This window comes from Pyrus communis, chromosome 1 (genome assembly GCF_963583255.1).
Source record: "Pyrus communis chromosome 1, drPyrComm1.1, whole genome shotgun sequence".
Taxonomy (NCBI): domain Eukaryota; kingdom Viridiplantae; phylum Streptophyta; class Magnoliopsida; order Rosales; family Rosaceae; genus Pyrus; species Pyrus communis.
In genome coordinates, this window is record NC_084803.1 from 20,398,515 (window position 1) to 20,419,586 (window position 21,072).

The 21,072-nt window shown below is 35.0% G+C and overlaps 2 protein-coding genes across 3 annotated transcripts; one reads left to right on the plus strand and one right to left on the minus strand.

Moving 5' to 3' along the window:
• Window positions 1-865: 865 nt before the first annotated feature.
• Window positions 866-4,484, plus strand: LOC137710079 (BTB/POZ domain-containing protein SR1IP1-like). 2 transcript variants are annotated; one of them, XM_068449037.1, is made up of 5 exons: window positions 866-1,059; window positions 1,297-1,366; window positions 2,183-2,800; window positions 2,879-3,412; window positions 3,755-4,484. In XM_068449037.1, exons 1-5 carry the CDS (start codon window positions 950-952, stop codon window positions 4,292-4,294), a joined length of 1,872 nt encoding a protein of 623 aa, XP_068305138.1. In that variant the 5' UTR covers window positions 866-949; the 3' UTR covers window positions 4,295-4,484. The 2 variants fall into 2 exon arrangements, with proteins under 2 accessions (XP_068305138.1, XP_068305142.1); XM_068449041.1 differs by lacking the exon at window positions 1,297-1,366 and having other exon boundaries at window positions 999-1,059.
• A 1,923-nt stretch (window positions 4,485-6,407) lies between these two features.
• On the minus strand, window positions 6,408-7,733 carry LOC137720027 (uncharacterized). Its single transcript, XM_068459028.1, has 2 exons — window positions 7,453-7,733; window positions 6,408-7,270 (listed from the first exon to the last, which is right to left on the minus strand). Exons 1-2 carry the CDS (start codon window positions 7,705-7,707, stop codon window positions 6,647-6,649), a joined length of 879 nt encoding a protein of 292 aa, XP_068315129.1. The 5' UTR covers window positions 7,708-7,733; the 3' UTR covers window positions 6,408-6,646.
• Window positions 7,734-21,072: the final 13,339 nt, after the last annotated feature.

The window sequence follows — 21,072 nt, forward strand, 5'->3', positions numbered from 1 at the left end:
TCCTTTAAACGAGTCCAAAGATCTCTCGAACTTTGACTCCCAATAGCACAGGACATAGCCACAGGTGATAAAGTCTTAGTAATCAATTGCATTATAGTCCTATCATGCATTCTCCAAATCACAACATCATCATTCTCAATAGACATAGAAGAATTAATACCAGATTCACCAGTTTGTGAGGGACAGGAGTTCGAGCCGTCCACAAATCCCATAAGCCCATTGCTTTCCAGTAAAAGTTGCATCTGAAAATGCCAATTAAGATAATTGGAGTCATCAAGCTTGACGTTAACAGAGATCGAAATCGACGAAATAAGGTTCGTAACCGGAGATTGAAGTAACTGTAGCTGAGACGCAGTCACCATGTCAGTCAGAAATTTTCACAAACACGTAATGTGCAAAGATCACAGACGACAAATCAAACCAGAAACTGATCCAGAAACTAAACCAGTACTCAATCTCAATGAATAAGCACCAAGAAAACCCTAAAACAAAACAGAGAAGATGAGTCCGATCAGAAAAAGAAACCGAGAACACCAAAAAGGAAGAAGCGGAAGCAGAAGCAAGGAGGATCGAAGATCACGCGTTAGCAACAATGGCGAGTGATACCATGTTAACCTTCATGAATTGAAGTATATATCTGTCTATATTCCTTCTATAATATGCAAGAACTAGAGAGAGAGAGATTAGAGAGAGATTAGAGAAGAGGAGAAGATATTATTTCTGTAAAGTATTCTTACACACTAAGTAATCCAACAATATTGCCTTATATAGGCAGTTACACAGCTAGTTACTAATGAACCAAAACACCAAGATTGTGACAAGTGTCACAATCATGAACCATTGACTATATATTCTAACACCGCACCCTCTCTCCCTCCTATCATTTGCTTTACTATAAGATGGAGGTGGAGGACTGAACATGATAAAGCTTCCACTGTAACGTACTGCCATGGCGGATATCGAATCTGGCGGGGAGAGTACTTTACCCACCACCACCACCAACATGTCCTCCAAGAAGAAGGAGCTTCTTTCTTCTGCCTTGAAGAGAACTAGTGAATGGTTTGGTCCCATCTTTTTCTCTCTCTTTAATTGCTTCTCTGGAGGTGTTTTTATTTTATTTTATTTGTTTCTGTTTTTTGGTACAAGCAATGTTTCGGGAGAGGAATTCCAACGTAGAACCTAGCTAGGATCCACAGATAAACGCTTTCTGCAAATGAGATAGTTTTCTCTCTCTCGTAGATGATTTCTCCTAAAATATAGGTATAAACAATAATGGATGTATCTTGAAACTTGCAGGATTTTTTCGCAGGAGATTCCGAGCGATATTAGTATTAATGTTGGAGGAGTTTCCTTCTCATTGCACAACGTAATTTGTAGTGTTCATCAATGTTTTAAAAGGCTCGTCTCAGGGTACGCCTAGGCGTCCTCTAAGGTTAGGCATGAGGGTTGCCGCCTTTTTTTTTAGGGAGTGGGTGGAAGGCTTTCCCGGAGCCGCCTAGGCGCGCCTCAGGGTTTTTTTTTTTTTTTTTTTTTTCTGATTTTTTTTTTATTTTATATAATGGATGTGTGTGTGTTGTCTGCATGCATTGTTACATGTGTGCTCATTGTGCTTTTTATCCTCTATTATATATATATATAATATGTATATATATGTGTGTATATATTTATAATATATGTGTATGCTTAGGGTGATTATTGATTAATAATCTTCTTCTTTTTTAATTTAATAATGGGAGTTTTAACGAAAAGCCCACGGTACTATTCATTTTAACGAAAAACCACATTTTTACACGAAAAAGTCAATCCTGGTACTATTCACTTTACCCTTTATTTTATCCTTATCATTAAAACTCAAAGTTTTTAAGCTCTTTTCATTAGTTTTCCTTTTAATATAATATATGTGTACGCTCACTGTATATATTAAAAAATTTAGGTCCCGTAAGACTTCGCCTGACACCTGGGCCAGGCTATCTCTCAGACGCCTCGCCCACGCCTCATGCTTTTAATACATTGGTGTTGATTCACATATCAAATTATGCGACCAGTAGCACTAACAACAATTATTTGGTTCATATTAAAATTATTGTGACTAAGTTTTGGTTTTTTAATATACGGCTGAACTAAACAAACATGGAGAGGCTAACAAATTATTGGATTGAAACAATACTTATTAAAATTGCAGTTCCCTTTAATTTCCAAGTGTGGACACATAAGGAAACTGATATCAGAATCTAGTTATGCTGCTGATATATCTGTCATTGAGCTATCTGATGTTCCGGGTGGATCAGAAGCGTTTGAGTTTGCAGCAAAATTTTGCTATGGAATAAATTTCGAGTTAAGCACAGGAAACATCGCAATGCTGCGATGCGTGGCTGAGTATCTTCTGATGACTGAGGACTACGCGGTTGGAAACCTTATGGGAAGAGCTGATGCATACTTGAATGAAGTGGCATTGAAAAGCCTAGCAAGTGCAGTTACTGTTTTGCACATGTCAGAAAATTTCCTCCCAATGGCGGAGAAGGTAAAATTAGTGAGCCGGTGCATAGATGCAATTGCTTTTATGGCCTGCAAAGAGGGCCAGTTCAGTGTGCCCGGTAGGACTGATGGTGGCAATGAGGGTGCGGTTTTTTCAGCTGTGTCTCATCCAAAGCTTGTTGTGGATTGGTGGGCTAAAGACTTAACTGTTCTTAGAATTGATATCTTCCAACGCGTTATGATTGCAATGTTGGCAAGAGGGTTTAAGCAGTATGCTCTTGGACCAGTACTCATGCTATATGCACAGAAATCGCTACGAGGTTTGGTGAGATCTCACTCCACACTGTCATATTTTTCAGTTTTATAGCTCATGTCTTGACATATAAATCCTCTTTTGGCATAGGAAATATTTGGAAAGGGGAGGACGAAAATCGAGCTGCGACACGAGAAGAGGGTTGTCTTAGAAACAATTGTGAGTCTTCTGCCAAGGGAGAAAAATGCAATGTCAGTCAGCTTTCTTTCCATGCTTCTTCGTGTTGCGAAAACCCTTGAAACAACGGTTGCTTGCCGGCTAGATTTGGAGAAGAGAATGGGGTTGCAGTTGGCACGGGCTGTTTTAGATGATCTCTTGATTCCATCATATTCCTTTACCGGGGACACATTGCTCGATGTGGAGACTGTGCGAAGGATCATGACGAATTACCTTGAATATGAAATGGAGCGGAGCCGTTTGGGATATAATTCAGAGGACGATTTTGTTTCTCCTGCACTAACTGACATGGAACGCGTTGGAAAGCTAATGGAGAACTACCTGGCTGAAATAGCCATTGACCGCAACATATCTGTCTCTAAGTTCATTGGCATTGCTGAACTTATTCCAGAACAATCAAGGGCAACAAAAGATGGCATGTATAGAGCCATTGATATCTACCTAAAGGTGCACGTTCTTGTGTATAACTTTCTTAACATTGAATCGTATGCATTTGCAACGGTTATATAGGCTTTTTATGCAGGGTAGTAACTTTGGTAGCTCCCTTTTCTCCGCCTGCACCTCTCCCTATTTTTTCTAGCCTTTAAATTGTATAAATCAAAGCAGAATGAAAGGAGAGAAACAAGTGAAAGGAGTGAAGAATGAGAAAACGCATGTGAAAATCTCTACCCTTCTGTTTTAAGCCACACACGAAATTTGTCATGGGATCAAAACCTCTCAGCTGAATTTATATGTCATTTTCTTAATTAAATTTCTTTAGTTCACCACTTAACTTTAAATATTTCACAGGCTCATCCTGCTCTAAGTGATATGGAGAGAAAGAAAGTGTGCAGTATGATGGACTGCCAGAAGCTTTCACGAGAGGCCTCCGCTCACGCTGCACAGAATGACCGCCTTCCTGTTCACACTGTGGTCCAAGTGCTATACTATGAGCAGCAGCGCCTTCGAGATGTAATGAATGGCAACATAGGTGGTGAATCCTCTGTTCTTCCTTCCAAAGGGAGCGTATACTCCACTGATGTCCACATGGTTCCTGATGAGCTCACCATCTTGCGTAGACAAAATGAGGAGCTAAAAATAGAGTTGGGGAAGATGAAGATGAAACTGAAAGAACTCGAAACGTCTACTGCGAGAACAGCAATGAGCAGTCCAATGGGAAACACTCCAATATCTGCTGACAAACTTCCTCTGCCTCGAAAATCATTTATGAACTTGGTGTCGAAAAGGCTTGGGAAGCTTTCTCCCTTTGTGCGTGCAGATGGAGTGACACCCACTGGTACCAAAGGCCGGACCAAATCTGCGAAAGATCGGCGGCATTCGATTTCCTGAAGCATCGGTGTGTTACTGAGCTCTATAATGCTCTGTGAGAAACATAAATTCCAATGCCTTTGCTTTGTTTGCCTTTGCTTTGTTTCTGAGGCTTGAGAAAATTTGTGGCTTGAATCTCTAATTGTTGTATCTTTCTTGTGCTTTGTGTGATGTCATACTGCTTTGAATAAGATTACATGATTCAAAGGCGCATTGAGTATAAAACTGGAGAGGCAGAGTATAATCTTTTTCAGTTTTACTTTCTAGGAAAAACTGGTAGTAATGCGTTTGCTTTGAAGTATTGACAATATGTGTGTATGTATGAATGTTTGTGGTAAAATTTGATTGCTATATCCATGTAATCTCCAACTAGTTTCGTGCATTTCGTCATCAAGAAGAGATTAAAGAAAGAAATAGAAAAGGCGTAGATTCTTATAACGTGTTTACTTATCTGGAATCAATATTGAATGGCAATGGTGTGTTGGCAAAACTTGTTCTGAGTTTACATACCGTATTACTAAAGAGGGCGTCAACTAGGCAAAAGATTAAGCGTACATCGTTCCAACTAATTTTAGTATAGAAGGACATCTTATTTGTTTACATCCTCTAATTTGTAGCGAACTCGGGATTTTCACACATTTTTTTTCTTTTTCTGCTCACTCTTGTTTATTTTTATCCTTTAATTATTAGTTTGATTTGTTCAATCTAAAGGTCAAAAATCAATAGGGCATGCAAAATGAGTAAAAAAGTGTGAGAATCATGAGTAAAAAAGTGTGAGAATCACTCCCTTGGTTTATAAGGCATTCAATGCAATCTGTAATCCAATACATGAAAAACCAAGAATCTTGCTCATCCCAATTTATAATTGACTCCTTCGTAATAAGTAAACATACAGTATATCTTAACCTCCAAAAAGTATAGTCCACAGCCACATGCATCCTTCTGTTTCAAATATTTCAAACAGTTTCTTCTCTTTGTAATGCAGGTTGGTTCAAGTCCTAAGCAATGAGTAATGGTCCAACCAGGACCCTGTCCTCAAACCAAAAACTAGACCTTCTGTACCAGACCATTGCTGTCTGTGGGGTCCGTCCTCAAATTATTAAAACCCTTCGTGATAAAGAGCCTTTGAAAAAGTTAAAGAATAGCTAGACAGACAGACTAGCAGTGCAGCATGTTGATAATGTCGGTGGTAAATTTATCATGGAACCCCAAGTGAAGAGATGCTTTCTATTATATGTGACTCCATAAAAAGGACTCATGAACTTAACCAAGCCCAAAAGTTTGACGTGATTGTTTACTTTGAGTTTTTGTGAATTGATGATAAGATAATATCGGGAATGTATGAGTCATTGAGAATTAGCTAGTATATTGTAAGGCTTAGCCCCCCTCAATAACCCTTAGTGTAGATAATATCGTTTGTTAAAAAATAATTGTTTAAATTACTTTAGTTGCTTATAATTTGATGCAAACTAGGTTTTTATACCTCTGATGAAATTAGCACTCAGAGAAGTCAGAATTGATCACCTCAGTAGCATAGAACTTTAGACTCATCAGATTTCCACTTTCTCCCACAATTATAACCATTATCTTTACAAATTGTGATGCTGATCAGGTGCAATGCAACCGGCCAGGTGAAAAGTCACCAGGAGAGAAATAAAAAAAAATCTACATTTGGTCTCTTCTTATCCTGATCATGGATAATAGTTAACTGTATGCTTAAGTACATCCCCCTTCAGAATCCTTCCATCACCAGTTACTCCGTATGTTAATAAACTTAGAGAAAGAAAATCAGCAATCGGAATAATTCCAATACTTATTTCAGGTATCTAAACGTTCCGTTACTCCCCTTTCGACAATGTTACTAGAAAACATTTGAGCTTGCGTCTAGACTCTACAGGATGTTTGGTTACACATGGAAACATTGATAAGGTTTGACAAGACAATCTCCTTTTGTCAGCAAACTGTAAGCTACATGTTTATCACGTGTTCAAAACATGCATGCTCATTCAATAGACGCTATGCGGAAAATTAGTGACAAGAAACTCTCTCTTGGTCAAAGCGATTAGAGCAAAGTCTTGAGTGTAGTAGAATCAGGAGTATATCTCTCTTGCTTTATCTGTCTCATAACGCCCTTTTACACGGTAGAATACCTTAGTGGCTACACATCTCCATTTCATCATATGCATTACATTTCTTTATAAAAGTGAACAAGGAAATAAAGCAAAGGAGGCAAATGATGATCTTTATACAAACTCCACCCATCACACTACAAAATTAACCAGCTAATTAGAATCCCACCCAAACATCATCAATCACATATTAGTCAATAAGTAAGAAGAAGAGGTCTAAAAATCATATCATATCCATATCAAATCAAGTCATGTTCAAACTCAAAACTTGGAAAAGCCAAGGAGGCAGTTCTAGCCTCTCATCCTGTCTCAACTGTTCTTCTCCACCATTAACATTGCTGCTGCTGATTTTACCCCCTCCACTTCTTCTGTACCCTCCTGATGCCATGTCAGCAGGCAGCAACTGCCCATGTATAGTACTTTGATTGGTCCTCCTGGAGAAACTACTTCTCCTGTTTATTGTATGGCTTGATCCAGTAGAACAAGAAGATGAGAAACTACTTGGACCTGCTGAATCTGATAGTGTTAGTGCCGCTGCCTCTCCTCCTCTCTTCCTTCTGTTGCTGCTGCTGCTTTTGTTGCTGCTGTTGTTGTATCTGGTGGGGCCTAGAGTCAACTCAATCTCACTCTCATCTATGATCTCTAGCACCCCATCATCCCCTTCTGTGTCTGCAACGTACTCTCGTGCTGCTACTGCTGCTGCAGGCTGTTCTAAATCTAGTTTCCTTTGTGGGTTAAATTGTGCCTCTTGGTTGTGATGATAATTTAAATCCCAACTCTCTTGTTTCTGTCCATTGGGCCTTCTTTTTCCAATGGAGCTTTTCATCAATATCTTCTGCAAATGATATAGCCTATGAAGTTCATATACCTGCAGCACTAACTCAAGTTTAGAAACAAGCTAATAAAAGAAAGAAGTGAATAGGCTAGAATAGAATTATGGAAGTCGATCGGCCTTTAGACTGAACAAATCAAAGGAGAATGAAGGGACCAAAGGGGAGGAGTACAAAAGGAGAAAGCGGAACTGGAAAATCACTACTGTGGAATTATTACCTGCTCTTTGAAAGTTTCTTCGTGCTTTAAAATGGCCATCCTCATGTACTCCTTATCATATGGCTTGAGAAGCTTCTCCATACGTAGAAGCTTTATTTGGCAACCTTCTGCAAGAATATATCCTGAATTTTGAAAGTCTGACACTTTTGTGCTGAAATATGAATATCTGCCAAATGAAGTAAAAAAAGCAGAAAATGTATTTAGATAGGAAGGAAGGAATAATGTCCTAGAAATATGATGGTTTGTATTATGCATAGAAACAAAGAGAGCACTTGCTATGATGAGTTTCAAACGCCAATACAAATTGATTATATCAGCAAACTGCTTTTTGTGTAATTTGTCTGCTTCTTTTTCCACTTCTTGCTTCAGCCAATTTTGGACCACAACAAAATTATCTTCCAGCTTCAAAAGGCCTCACTTATATCAGCAGCACAGAACTACTACTACCCTATCATGTATGCCTAATTAATTCTTTGTAAATTATTTTATGCTGCTTCTGATTTTTCTCAGCTACCTACTGTTGAATTTTGTCTTGTTTTTTGCCCATTTCATTTAAGTGGTAATTAAACATTATTTTTCTGTTCAAGTAACCTACTTCCCAAAATCCCAGATGACGACATCACAACAATATACAGTTGCAAATAGTAATTGCTGGTAATTAAAATAGAAATAGCTTCTGTTTTCTTTTACATTTGAGGAAAAGAAAATTCTAGTGTGACATTCTTTATAGTTTTCAAAAAAAGTGTAGTAATTTTTACATTCTTGTTTTCTCTTTCTAAGGTCTTTTTTTTCTTATTTTTGTCTATTAATTCTTCTTTTATTTATTCAATCATATCGCTAGAGAAAAAATGAATGAGTGTTGAAGAAGAAAAAGAGAGTCCGAAGGTCACCTCTCTTGAATAAAGATCAATTACTCAATTGTTGTATCGGTTTGTCTTATTTATTAAATTTAATTGTCAGTTTGAGTAAAAAATAAAATGCTCTTCCTTATGCAGTGAAATATACTCACTTTCTCCTTAAGGAAAATAGATACAAAAAATATCTTTCAAGTGATTACATCATCAACTTGTGAGATAATTCAAATTATAAATTTAAAGAACTAATGAAGTTATGAACTGCAAACTGAATTACTCTTAAAATTCATGCAACATATGAAAACCAGCCTCCAAAGTAAACTTGTTTGCATTCCAAATATTTTTTTTTTTTTTTATTCGAGCAATAGTCTAGACTAAATTAATCTAAATTACACGGAGGATGACACTATTTTAACCAACACTATTTTAACCAACTTGAATAGCACAATCGTCAGCACTCCAAACAATATCAAAAACCCAATTGCATGATTTTGCAGTAACAGTAAAACATAAAGACAATGAACAAATCTATATGACTGAGAGTGATCAAGTTTGAGTTTCTGACCTGCAGGCTGCAGAAAGAGGTACTCAAGAGCTGCGGAGATTAACTACAACTTGTGTTCTTTTGAAGAAAAAGCAAAAGCCAACAGAAAGAGAAGCACTGTTTCAAAGAAAAGGAAAAAGCTCTTCAAACACACAAATTATCTACGGCAGCAAGGCTAAGCTTCTGTTTGGTAGAATATGAACTTGCCTTCACATTCCCCATCAGTATATACTACAGCTGCAAGTACATTTGGAAAATTTAAAAAAGAAATAATTTGAAGAATTTAAGAATCTCTCTTTCACACGCAGAAACCAAAGTGCTGCTGTTGCGCTTAGGTTTTGAGGCGTGCCCAACAAATCCCAGTGCCCTTAGCCAATGTTGTGAAAGAGATGCCTCCCCAGACAAGTCCTGCAACGCAAATAGTATTTAATTGAAATATATAATCAAGAGATATGATCAGTTTGTATTTTATCTAATCACAAGAGATTAATTAGTTTTATAATTATTAAGGATCAGAAACCAGGTAAATTGCTCAACTCAAAGACAATCATTAGAATAACAGCTTTAAACCTACAACACGAGAGATTTTTCAGTGTGATTTGCACACGAGGTAGTATATCACATATCACTATACAAATGGTAGAATATATGTATTAAAAAGTTAATAACTTAAAAAATAAAATTTCTCACAACTTATGTAAAAACACGTAATGTATCATTCGTATTCCCATTACAATCAAAATTTCTCCTACAACACAGTGATTCACATGCACCCAAGAATTAATATATCCAAATCTACAGTTGTCTCGATTAGAGTATCTAACAGCAAATGTTAAATTTTTGTTAATTTAGGATAATACTTGGAAGATTAAATTTATAGATAAATTTTACAAATTAAATAATGTGTTACAATTAGAAATGAACACGTTTATCAACGCTTGAGTTATAACCAATCATTAATTTGCATTTCATTTAGTTTCCAAAATTTTGTTCATAAATTTAGTCTCTTTAATATTACCATTTAGAAAATAAATAGTGTTAAAAAAAAACTAATTTAGCTAATCAAGTTAATTTATCATGTCCCTATAATATTTATTATTTACCAATTCTATCCTTTCTATAATTTATTATTAACCAACTTTACCCAAAAAAAGAGAAAAAAAAAAAAAAAAAAAAACCCCTTTCTAGGACCCAGCGATTCTTTCCATCCTTCATCCTCTTCTCTATCTTTTTTTTTTCTTTCACTTCGTTCTTTCCGTCAACACTCTCTCTCTCTTCCTCTGCTCTCTTTCTTCCCGTCTCTCATCGCACCTAAAAGCAACGGAGACACAATACTGTCAAGGAAGAAAGTTTTAACATTGTAAACCCTTATTGGTTGTTGAGAATATGAATTTCACAACGAAAAAAAAAAAAAAGGAATATTACATGTGCTTATAAGTGTTAGATTAAAATGTAGAAATAGAGAGAACAATCTAAATGATGACTTTGAGGTACGACTTGAATCGTTTCCTTAAAGTATTATTTGTCCCCACTCGAATGAGTTTGCTTTAAGTGTTCTTGGCAAATCACTTCCAGGATACAACAAAGTATGGAATATTCGAATAACAAAACCAAATTATATTCCCTTAGAAATAACTAGAAAAAAATTGTATGAATGTAATGGAGAGAAAAGAGAGCAAGGAATGTATGAAATTGTGTGTGAAACATTATGTCACAATAGGTATTTATAGGCATTAAAATACCCGTTCATCGAGTCCTTTCATTTTAGTTGAAGATATACAATCCTTTTTAATAATGTTGACCTAAAAGACATGTCTTCTATTTAGAATGTTCAGAAAATAAATATTGACTAATTACATCTTTTAATTCTACTCATACAATTTGAGTAAGCATCATGTCTTTTAACTAAAAGTTGTAACCATTCAACAAGATATACAAAAGGTTGCCGACTGTAACTTGCTGCGCGCTGCAGAACCACACACATGTTGCACAATGCAACACCAAATCATGTATATATATTCTTGAAATATTCAACAATCCTTCCCTATTTTAAGAATATATAATAAATGGTATTACAATACTTCTCTCTTTTTAATTAATCACAAGCATACCGATATAATCATGCATACAATAAAAGTGTCTTTCGAATTAAACCTTTAATTAGCGTAAGTAATTCAAAGTTATAACAAATGCAATGGTGACCTAAGTTTAAACCAACTATTCTTATGTTAAAACTGGAACCACTATACACATGACTATGTCTTATTTCCTTAAAGAAATTTTTGAACTAATTAAGCATTATTATGGCCTTGTGCTTCATCCTGATTTCATGAACATTTACAAGAGAAAACCCAACTCTTGGTAGAAGCGACACCACTTCTTATGTTCATATAGGTGATGTTCCTTCCCATGTCCCTGCTACTACATACATAACTACAAATAACCTCATTAAAAGATAAAACTCATCCTCCTAAACGTAACAGTCGTGCGCTAATCATCTTGGAAAGAGCCATATATTAATTTTCAGTGCTTTCAGAACCACTTATCAATAACTTGTTATTACTCATTAAACTTTTAAACTAGTGATGTTCTAGACAAAGTCGGGTTACCATTATTGATGGTTAATTTTTAGTAAAGGGTTTTAGCCCCATTCCACTAGATGTACTAACTACCAAAGCTCTTGAAAGTGCTTTCATTAACGGATCCGCCAAGTTATTACTTGATTTAACATAAATAATATTAATAACTCTATCAGTTATTAATTGCTTGACATATTCATGTCTCAAGCTAATATGTCTAGACTTTCCATTGTATACCTTATTGTATGCTCTAGACAAAGTAGCCTCACTATCACAGTATAAAGAAACAGATGACATTGGTTGTGGCTACAACTTTATTTCCAATAACAAATTTCTAACCCATTCCGCTTCTTGACCTGCTGCCTCTAATGCTATAAATTCAAATTCCATAGTTGAATGTGCTATACATGTTTGCTTCTTTGAAACCCAAGAAATTGCTCCTCCGGCAATTGTAAAAATCCACCCTGATGTAGACTTATTATCATTAGCACTTGTTATCCAACTTGCATTTGAATATCCTTCAAGTACCGCTGGAAACTCAGAGTAAGTTAAACTCGGGTTAATAGTTCTTTTAAGATAACCAAAAATTTTATTTATTGCTTTCCAATGAACAGTATCTAGATGACTAGTGTATTTAGAGAGTTTTCTTACTGCAAATGCGATATCTGGCCTGGTACAATGCATGTCATACATTAAACTTCTAATTACACTAGCATACTCAAGCTGTGCAACAGACCTACCTGAATTATAAAGCAAAGTTTCACTAGGGTCATGAAGGGTATTTGCTTCTTTTATTTGTAGATGCTTAAACTTAAGAAGCAATTTATTCTATATAATGTGACTAACACAAAGCGTAAACTCTATTATGCTTCTTTACTTTAATTCCCAAGATAGTATCTACTTCATTCAAGTCCTTCATTTTAAATTTTGAATTTAGATACTCTTTAGTTTCAGATACACCCTTCATGTTTGTAACAAAAATTAGTAAGTCGTTGACATATAACATATAAACACTATAATCATTTATGAATTTAGAGCATATGCATTCATCATCACTATTATGTCTAAATCAATATGATAAATGACAATATCAAACTTTTCATGCCATTGTTTTGGTGCTTACTTCAATCCATATAACAACTTGACTAATTTACAAACTTTCTTTTCATTCCCAGGGAGAACAAACCCTTTCTGGTTGTTCCATATAAACTTCTTCATCTAAATCACAATTTAAAAAAAAAAGCTGTTTTCACATCCATTTGCATGCACATGCAAATTATATAAAGATGCCAATGCAAACAATATTCTAATTGTGTGAGCCTAGCTACTGGTACATATGTATCGAAATAGTCTATTCCCTTTTTCTACTTAAAACCCTTGGCAGCTAGCCTAGTTTTAAATGTCTGAATAGACCCGTCTGTATTGTATTTTCTTCTAAACACCCACTTACAACCTATTGCTTTTGATCCTAGGGTCAAGTCTACTAAAACCCATGTCTAATTAAATATTAATCATTCATATTCATCATCTATAGCCTTTTTCCAAAAGGTTGCATCTCTTGAAGTCAATGCTTCACTTAAACTTTTAGGACCATCCTCAACATTCAACAATATGGGTATTTTTTTAAGAACCTTTTTTCTATTTCCTTCGACTAAAAATACAATAGATTGAGACGAAATAAAATCAAAGCCCAAAGTCTTTTCTTTTCTTACCCTTTGGCTTTTCCTTTGTTCATTAACAGTTTCAGACTATTTTCTTTTCTCACCTTGAGAATGACTAGTAGTCGGATTAGAGAAAGGTGTTTGATCATTCTCTTTTCCAAACATTGAGTAGTTGTTATAAAATTTATTTTCTATAAATTTGACATCTCTAGATTCAACTACTGGATTTGAGTCTAAATTAAGTAACCTAAATGCCTTTGAATTTTCTGCATATCCTACAAATATGTTTTTAATTCCTCTTGGACCCAACTTGGATCTCTTAGGGTCCAATGCCTTGTAAAAGGCCACACAACCCCATATTCTCAAATATGACAAATTTGGTTTTCTTCCTTTCCAAATTTCATATGGTGACACATGTGTCTTTGTAGATGTAATTGTGTATATGGCATCCAGTAAACTATGCTTCACCTCATAAATATTTAGGAGTATTAGCATTAATCATCATAGAATTAATCATTTAAGTGAGTGTCCTATTTTTTCTTTTTGCCAAACCATTTTGTTGTGGTGTATATGGTGCAGTTCTTTGATGTACAACACCATACTCTTCACAAAAAATATCAAATTCATGTGAAAAATATTCACCACCTTTATCAATACGAAGGCATTTAATTTTCCTTCCCTTTTGGTTTTCAACTTTAGCCTTATAGTGCTTAAAACACTCAAAAGCTTCATCTTTATTAGATAATAAATAAACATAAGTGAACTTAGAACAATCATCTATAAATGTGATCAAATATCGTTTTCCTCCTCTTGTTAAAACACCATTAAATTCACATATGTCAGAATGTATTAAGTCTAATAAATTTGTATTTCTTTCGGCAGTTGGAAAAGGTTTCTTAGTCATTTTCGCTTGAATACATGTTTCACATTTATCATTGTAATCATCATTGCAAGCAATTAAACTAAGTGTGCGCATGTATTTTAAAGATCTAAAATTTACATGTGCTAAAAGTAAATGCCATAAATGAGAGGAAGATTCAACAATATAAGTAGAAGAATTCAATTTATTATTAATACTTAGTTTGAACATCCCATCACAAGAATACCCCTTCCCAACAAACATCCCATTTTTCAACATTAGTAACTTGTCAGACTCTAGAACAGTCTTTATATCGTTCTTACAAAATAAATTTGCAGACACAAGATTCTTTCTAATTTTTGAAACATGTAGTACATTAAGCAATGTCAATTTCTTCCCAAAAGTAAATTGAAGTTCAACGGTTCCTTTTCCTAGAACTTTGGCAGAATTATGATTTCCCATTAAGACCTTTTGATTGTCCGTTAATGCTTCATATGTCTTGAATTGTGCCTTATCATTGCACACATGTATAGTAGCCCTTAAGTCAAGCCACCAATCGGATGATTTTATTGCCGCTGCCATCAATTCGGTAATCATGCCAATATGCATCATTGATACCATTGCAACAATGTTATCAATTCTAGAATTTTCCACCATGTTTGTGCTATTGGTCTTATTGGCATATTCCTCACTTGCTTTTCTGTGTCTACAAATACGAATGTAATGGCCTTTCTTTCCACAATGGTAGCAGACAACATTTGCATTCTTTTGATTGTTGTTGGAATTGGTCTTCTTAAACTTCCCTTTGTCAATTTTGACTTTGAAGTTCTTTTTATATTTGTTTCCTTCGACAATGTGAACTTTAGAGGAATCTTGATTTGCAAAATTCTTATCATGATTTCGAGTTTCCTCTTAAATTTGAGTAACCTTTTGTAAATCCTCCAAACTAATATCTTTCATCATGTGTAGAAGTTTCTTTCTATAGTTATTCCATGTTTAGGGTAATTTTACCATAATAGCCCCAACTGTCATAGGATCCGGAATAACTATTTTAAGTTCATGAAGCTTTGAGACCAAGACCAATAATTCATGAACTTGGTCTAGTATGGGTTTGTTATCAAACATAGTGAATTCATAATATTTAAACATTAAAAATTTATCGGTACCTCTTTTCTCCATTATGTACTTGTGTTCAAGAGCTTCCCAAATTTCCTTTGGAGATTGAATGTGTGCATACAGGTCATATAATCGATTAGATAATGTGCCCAAGATGTTTCCTCGACATACCAATTCATCTTCTTCATGCTTCTTTCGATCATCAACTATTTTGTCCGAGTCTTTGTCACTTGGTTCACGAATACGCTTCAATTTCAAGTCCAACACATATATGACATTTAGAACAATAAGCATGAAACGCATCTTATCCTTCCATTGGGTGAAATTTGATCCATCAAATTTATCTAGCTTGTAGACATCTTGATTGATATTCTTCAAAGCCTATCAGATTTGTTCTCCATGACGACAATAACACTTTAAGATTGTTAGATTAAAACATAGAAATATAGAGAATAATCCGAATAATGACTTTGAGGTACGACTTGAATCATTTCCTTAAAGTGTTATTTGCCCCCACTCGAATGAGTTTGCTAAAGTGTTCTTGGCAAATCACTTCCAGGATACAACAAAGTATGGAATATTTGATTAGCAAAACCGAATTATATTCTCTTAGAAATAACTAGAAAGAAATTGCATGAATGTGATGTGAGAGATAAGAGAGAAAGGAATGTAGAAACAAATTTATGAAATTGTGTGTGAAACATTATGCCACAATAGGTATTTATAGGCATTAAAGCACCCATTCATCGAGTCCTTTCATTTTAGTTGAAGATATACAACCCTTCTTAATAATGTTGACCCAAAAGACATGTCTTCTCACTACTACGAAACCATTTATTAGTGGCGTTTTGATAACCAACAAAAAACATATATTACTATAAGATATTAAGCAAAATCTGACAAAAAATGGACGCAGTGGCGGATATAATAAGCAACAGAATTGGCTGCGTCAGGAAATGAATTTTCCAACAGAAAATATTCTAAAACTGACATAAATTGTGTCGGATATAACCGACAACCAATACTAAACTACTGTCTGATATATATCAATTAATGTCGTTCCTGACCGCCAGAAAATTAATAATATCGTAGGATGCACATCCTCCTCCTGTTGGTCCTAACTGACAAATTTTTTTTTAAACAATAGAATCTACTACTTTCCGTCGGTCACAATCGACAGAAAAATATTAATAATTAAAAAAAATAAAAAAACTTTCTGTTTGTTTTTTTTATTTTATAGAATGAATTAAAAAAAAAAAATTAAAGAGTGAATAAAATAATCAAAGCTTGTAACAAACATAATATGCATTCAAATATAAATTAACTTACTATAATGTCTTTTGAATCCGCCATAACACATAAAGTAAATATAAATTAACCTACAATATAGTCATCTGAATCCGCCATAATACATAACTAGACAAAAAACATTTGTTCGACGCAGATAAAGTGTTAGACATATCCATAAGGAAAACCAACAAACTATTCAATAAAATCCGTCGAACCTCCTTGTGCTCCAGGGCCTTCTGCCAATCCTCCCTATAATCCAAAGCCTTCTGCAAATCCTCCATTTGCTCCCAAATACCTCAGCACATCACCATCAATACTACCCGACAACAATCCGAAAAACAAACCCGGAGATAATCCATTATTCAAACCACCTGGAGAAATATGTGAGTCACCGGGAGAAGCCATCTGAGGTTGATATACTGGCATTGGATACTGCGGCTGAAACGGCATATGCTGCATGGGATATATAGGCGCATGTGGCTGATTGGGGGCCGAATGCTGTGATGTCTGAGGGCTGAATGGTGGGCACTGCATATGTTGTGGAATAAGCAACATCAATATTTGTTGTTGTTGCATCAAGAACTGCAGGTTCATCACCTGCTGCTGCTGGTTTACCTGCTTCTGCAAGGTCTTTGATTTCTCAAGCTCAGCCTTTACCTCCGCCAACTTTCAGGAGGCTTCTTCCTCCATCCTCCTCAATTCGTTGTTCTCAGCTACCACCTTGGCCAATGCATCCTTGGATGATTTCCTAGAAGACTTAGCACGAGCTTGCATATGACACCATCTCTAGTATCACCCCCATGACCATAACCTCGAACCCTATTTCTAGTCTCAAAACCCATCTGCTCAACATAAAAATCTGTGTTCTAACCTCAGAGATGTCCTCTTCTCCAGACTTGACAATTGACTGAATTTGACTCTCTATAGATGTCTTGCAATATAATATTTAAACAAAATAATAAAAGATTATTAAGAGTTGAAATATAGAAAAATAAATAAGATTTATAAAAACAGATTCATCAATCAGGTTCATAAAAACAAAAAGATAAACAAGGTTCAAATAAACATAGATTCTGTGTTTAAATAATGTGTTAGAACACAGATTCATCAATCCAAATAGAAAGATAAATAAGAATTAAATACAAATAATCATAATCTGAAAAGAGTTATAAATCATTACCCCTCTCTGTTATGACGATTCATTAACCTAAGAGTCATCTTTCCGGGTATGGGTAGCTTGAAAAAAAAGAGATGGGATCTAGCTCCTTACCATGCTTCTTTAAATATGTTAAAAGAGAACAACAAATACATATTACCCCCAGATTATAAATACAAAAATAAAAAACACTACATATATTACAAAATAGCAACACATACCAATTCCTCGCGAACCCGAGCAAACGTTTTTGAACCAGTTGTATGGTTCATCGTTTTTAACTCCCGATTATACTTGTTTTTCTCTGCCACCTCCTAAAAAGTAAAAAAAAAAAAAAAAAAAACCTTATAAGACAAACATATTTCAATACCAAATATCAAATCATTAATTTTTTACCTTTGTTTTAGGATTATCCCAATACTCTAACATCTCAACCCACTGACCACCATCCACACCAGGGGGAGGTTCTAAGCACTCATGCTCGTCTTTTGGTGTAATACTCTGCTTTCAGACAATTACGATATTTCTTGTGTGCATGATCCGCAACATGGAGAGTCATGTTACGAATCACATACATTCTATCAAGGTCTTCATCAAGAAATATGATATTCCCCTATTTTCATAAAAACAAACATGTTAGTATAGATTCGAAATATAGTCTCAAAATATAGAAGTACAAAACAAAAATATATACTTTAATTCTTTCCCACAAAACTTCCTTATCATTTTCAAGGACCAAGCGCCAATCCCCCTTCAATGGAATACGTCTTGGATCCTTAACCTCCGAGGCTATCAATTTCAAAAATTCACCGGCATTTTCACTAACACTTTTCCTTGTCGAATCAAATAGACAAAGTTGTCTCCCTTTCCACTTCGGAATAGCAGCTCCGTGGGTCTTACATTCATTTTGTTCCTCCATAGAAATGGGTGGAAGTGAAAATGGAAAAGGGAAGACGAGTAAAAATGGGTAGAAGTGAAAATGGGAAGGAGAAGAGGAGTAAAAATAGGTAAAAGTGAGAATGGGAAGGAAAAGAACGGCTGAAGTGAACAAAAAATGGCTGAAGTGAAAATGGGAAATAGTTGAAGGTAATAAATATTGTCGGTTATATCCGACAGAAATTCAACTAAAACCGCCAGGAAATTAAAATCGGACAGAGCTTTTATGTTTCTGTCAGTTCAATGCATTTATATATGTCAGAACGGTGCATTTATAGATGTCAGAGTAGTCTCAGTTATGACCAATAATAAAGTAAATAGTGTCGGTTATATCTGACAACCTGACTAAAAAGCACTCGCCTATTTAATATGCATGTCAGGTTTGTGTCGGTTATAATTGACAAAAATATCCAAAAACCACCACAAAATTTTCCTCCGTCGATTTTTGTGCACCTTTAATTTTTTTGAATCAAAGTTGCGAGAAATATCCCGCCCAAAATTTTGTTCTCTTCATGTCGGTTATATCTAACAGGGAATGACTGAAAAAAAAAAAAAAAAAAAAAAAAAAAAAATTAAACCATGTGTTTTTAAATAACATTTTAAATTTTAGCACACAAACTAAAATATTTTAAATAAAAGTCACCACACAAATTGAAATATAGTCTAATTAATACTTAAAAAGCATAAAGCAAATAATAAAACTATTCCATTTCATCTTCTGTTAGGTCATCATCGGCATTGACAAAATGAGGGAACTGGGTAGGCAACGATAATATTTCGTGAAAATGAGTCTCTTCCATGCCAACCCTTGTATACAAATTTTCATTGTCAAGTACACGATCATCCAAATCAGGTATGGCATAATCATCAAGTGCATCTTTATCCTCTAATACGTCAAACAAATCTCTCGGTTGCATTCGAACAACAGCATGCCAATCTTTTTCAATTGTGTCCTCCACGTAAAATGCTTGTAATGCTTGTGAAGCTAATATGAAAGGATCCTCTTTAAATCCCAATCAATTGAAGTTTAATAAAGTAAATTCATATTGATCGGTCTTTATATCTCTTGGACTTTCACTATTAACCCATTCACACTTACACAACATCATAGCTCGACCCCTTTCTCCTGCTTCGGTAGGGCCACAATATCTAACCTCAAACATGTCTATGACTTTGCAATAACAATTCACTTGCCCAATTGCACCAGGGACATTTGCAGGTACAAAGGCATCACAATTTTGATTCTTATGCTTATCGTCCACAGATTTTGTACGAAATCTGAACCCATGAATAATGTGACTTTTATATTTCATCACAACCCTACTAGGATAATTGGCTAGCCAACGCAAGTCTTCAAATATCAAGATGTCATTAGCATGACATCTTGAATTATTCTATAATAAGTAAAAGGATAAAAGTTGACATAACAAATATAAACACGTCATAATTATAATGTAAAAAAAAAAAAAAAGTAATAATGTGACTGTTATATTAACTCACATGTTGCTTGAACCATTATGGAAATTCCTTCTTACTTATCTCCTTGATTTGTCGCACAGTCAACCTTGCTCGATGATGTTGATTTTTCAAGAAATCCTCATGTTGCCTAGCCAACCAGGTCTAAATATGCTTAACGAATTTTTCAAAGTAAAGAAAATTGATAAAACATTAAGACATGACTAGATGTTCTTACCTTCTAAATGGGTTGACCTCATCACAATTATTTAGAATGTATCTATGGCACTAATCAAGAACATTTAACTCGAGCTCCACATTTTCTCCTCAACCCATATAACTCGAGCTACACAATTGTCTGAAAATTGCACTCAACTCTAATAATATCATAGTAACATATTTAGGCAAAACCGCACGTATTACAAGCGGGAGTAACTGTTGCATTAAAACATGGTAATCGTAGCTTTTCAATCCATGTATTTTTCGTTTATTCAGATGCACACATCACGACAAATTTGATGAATATCCATCGGGAATCCGAATAGTAGACAACACTTCACAAAATGCAGTTTTTTCTTTTTTTTTTTTCAACATGAACAATGTTGGAGGTCAAAATGTTCTATTTCCTTCCCTACGTGGATATTGTCCTTGTCTTATGTTCAAGATTTCAAGATCTGCATGTGCAGCCAATCCATCCTTAGACTTTTTATCTATATCTAACAATATTCCCACTATATTGTCACATATATATTTTTTTCAATATGCATAACATCAAGATTGTGTCTAATCAACAGATGCCTCCAATAAGGTAGTTCATAAAAAATAGATTTCTTCTTCCATTGACTCTTACTACTTGTACTGCTCTCAACTCGTTTTTTGCGTTGCCCAACCGAAGCATCTTTCTTTGGTTTTCCAAAAGTAAATCTCAAAGTACAAAATTCTTCAAGACATTGTAAACCAGTCCATTGCCTTGGTGCACTATGATGTTCTCATCGACCATTAAAAGATGTGGTTTGCCTTCGAAACCTATGATCACTAGGAAGAAAGCGTCGATGCCCTAAATAGCAAATCTTACGACTCACCGGCAAGTAAATAGATTCTTTATCATGCGTGCAATGTGGACATGCTTTATATCCATGTGTACTCCATCTTGATAACATTCCATAAGCC

Coding starts and splice junctions, on each gene's coding strand:
- LOC137710079 (XM_068449037.1), top strand. CDS start 950: ATGGCGGATATCGAATCTGGCGGGGAGAGTACTTTACCCACCACCACC. Junction 2,801..2,878: donor AGAAATCGCTACGAGGTTTG/GTGAGATCTCAC, acceptor CTTTTGGCATAG/GAAATATTTGGAAAGGGGAG. Junction 3,413..3,754: donor CCATTGATATCTACCTAAAG/GTGCACGTTCTT, acceptor AATATTTCACAG/GCTCATCCTGCTCTAAGTGA.
- LOC137720027 (XM_068459028.1), bottom strand. CDS start 7,707: ATGCATAATACAAACCATCATATTTCTAGGACATTATTCCTTCCTTCC. Junction 7,271..7,452: donor AAGAAACTTTCAAAGAGCAG/GTAATAATTCCA, acceptor TTAGTGCTGCAG/GTATATGAACTTCATAGGCT.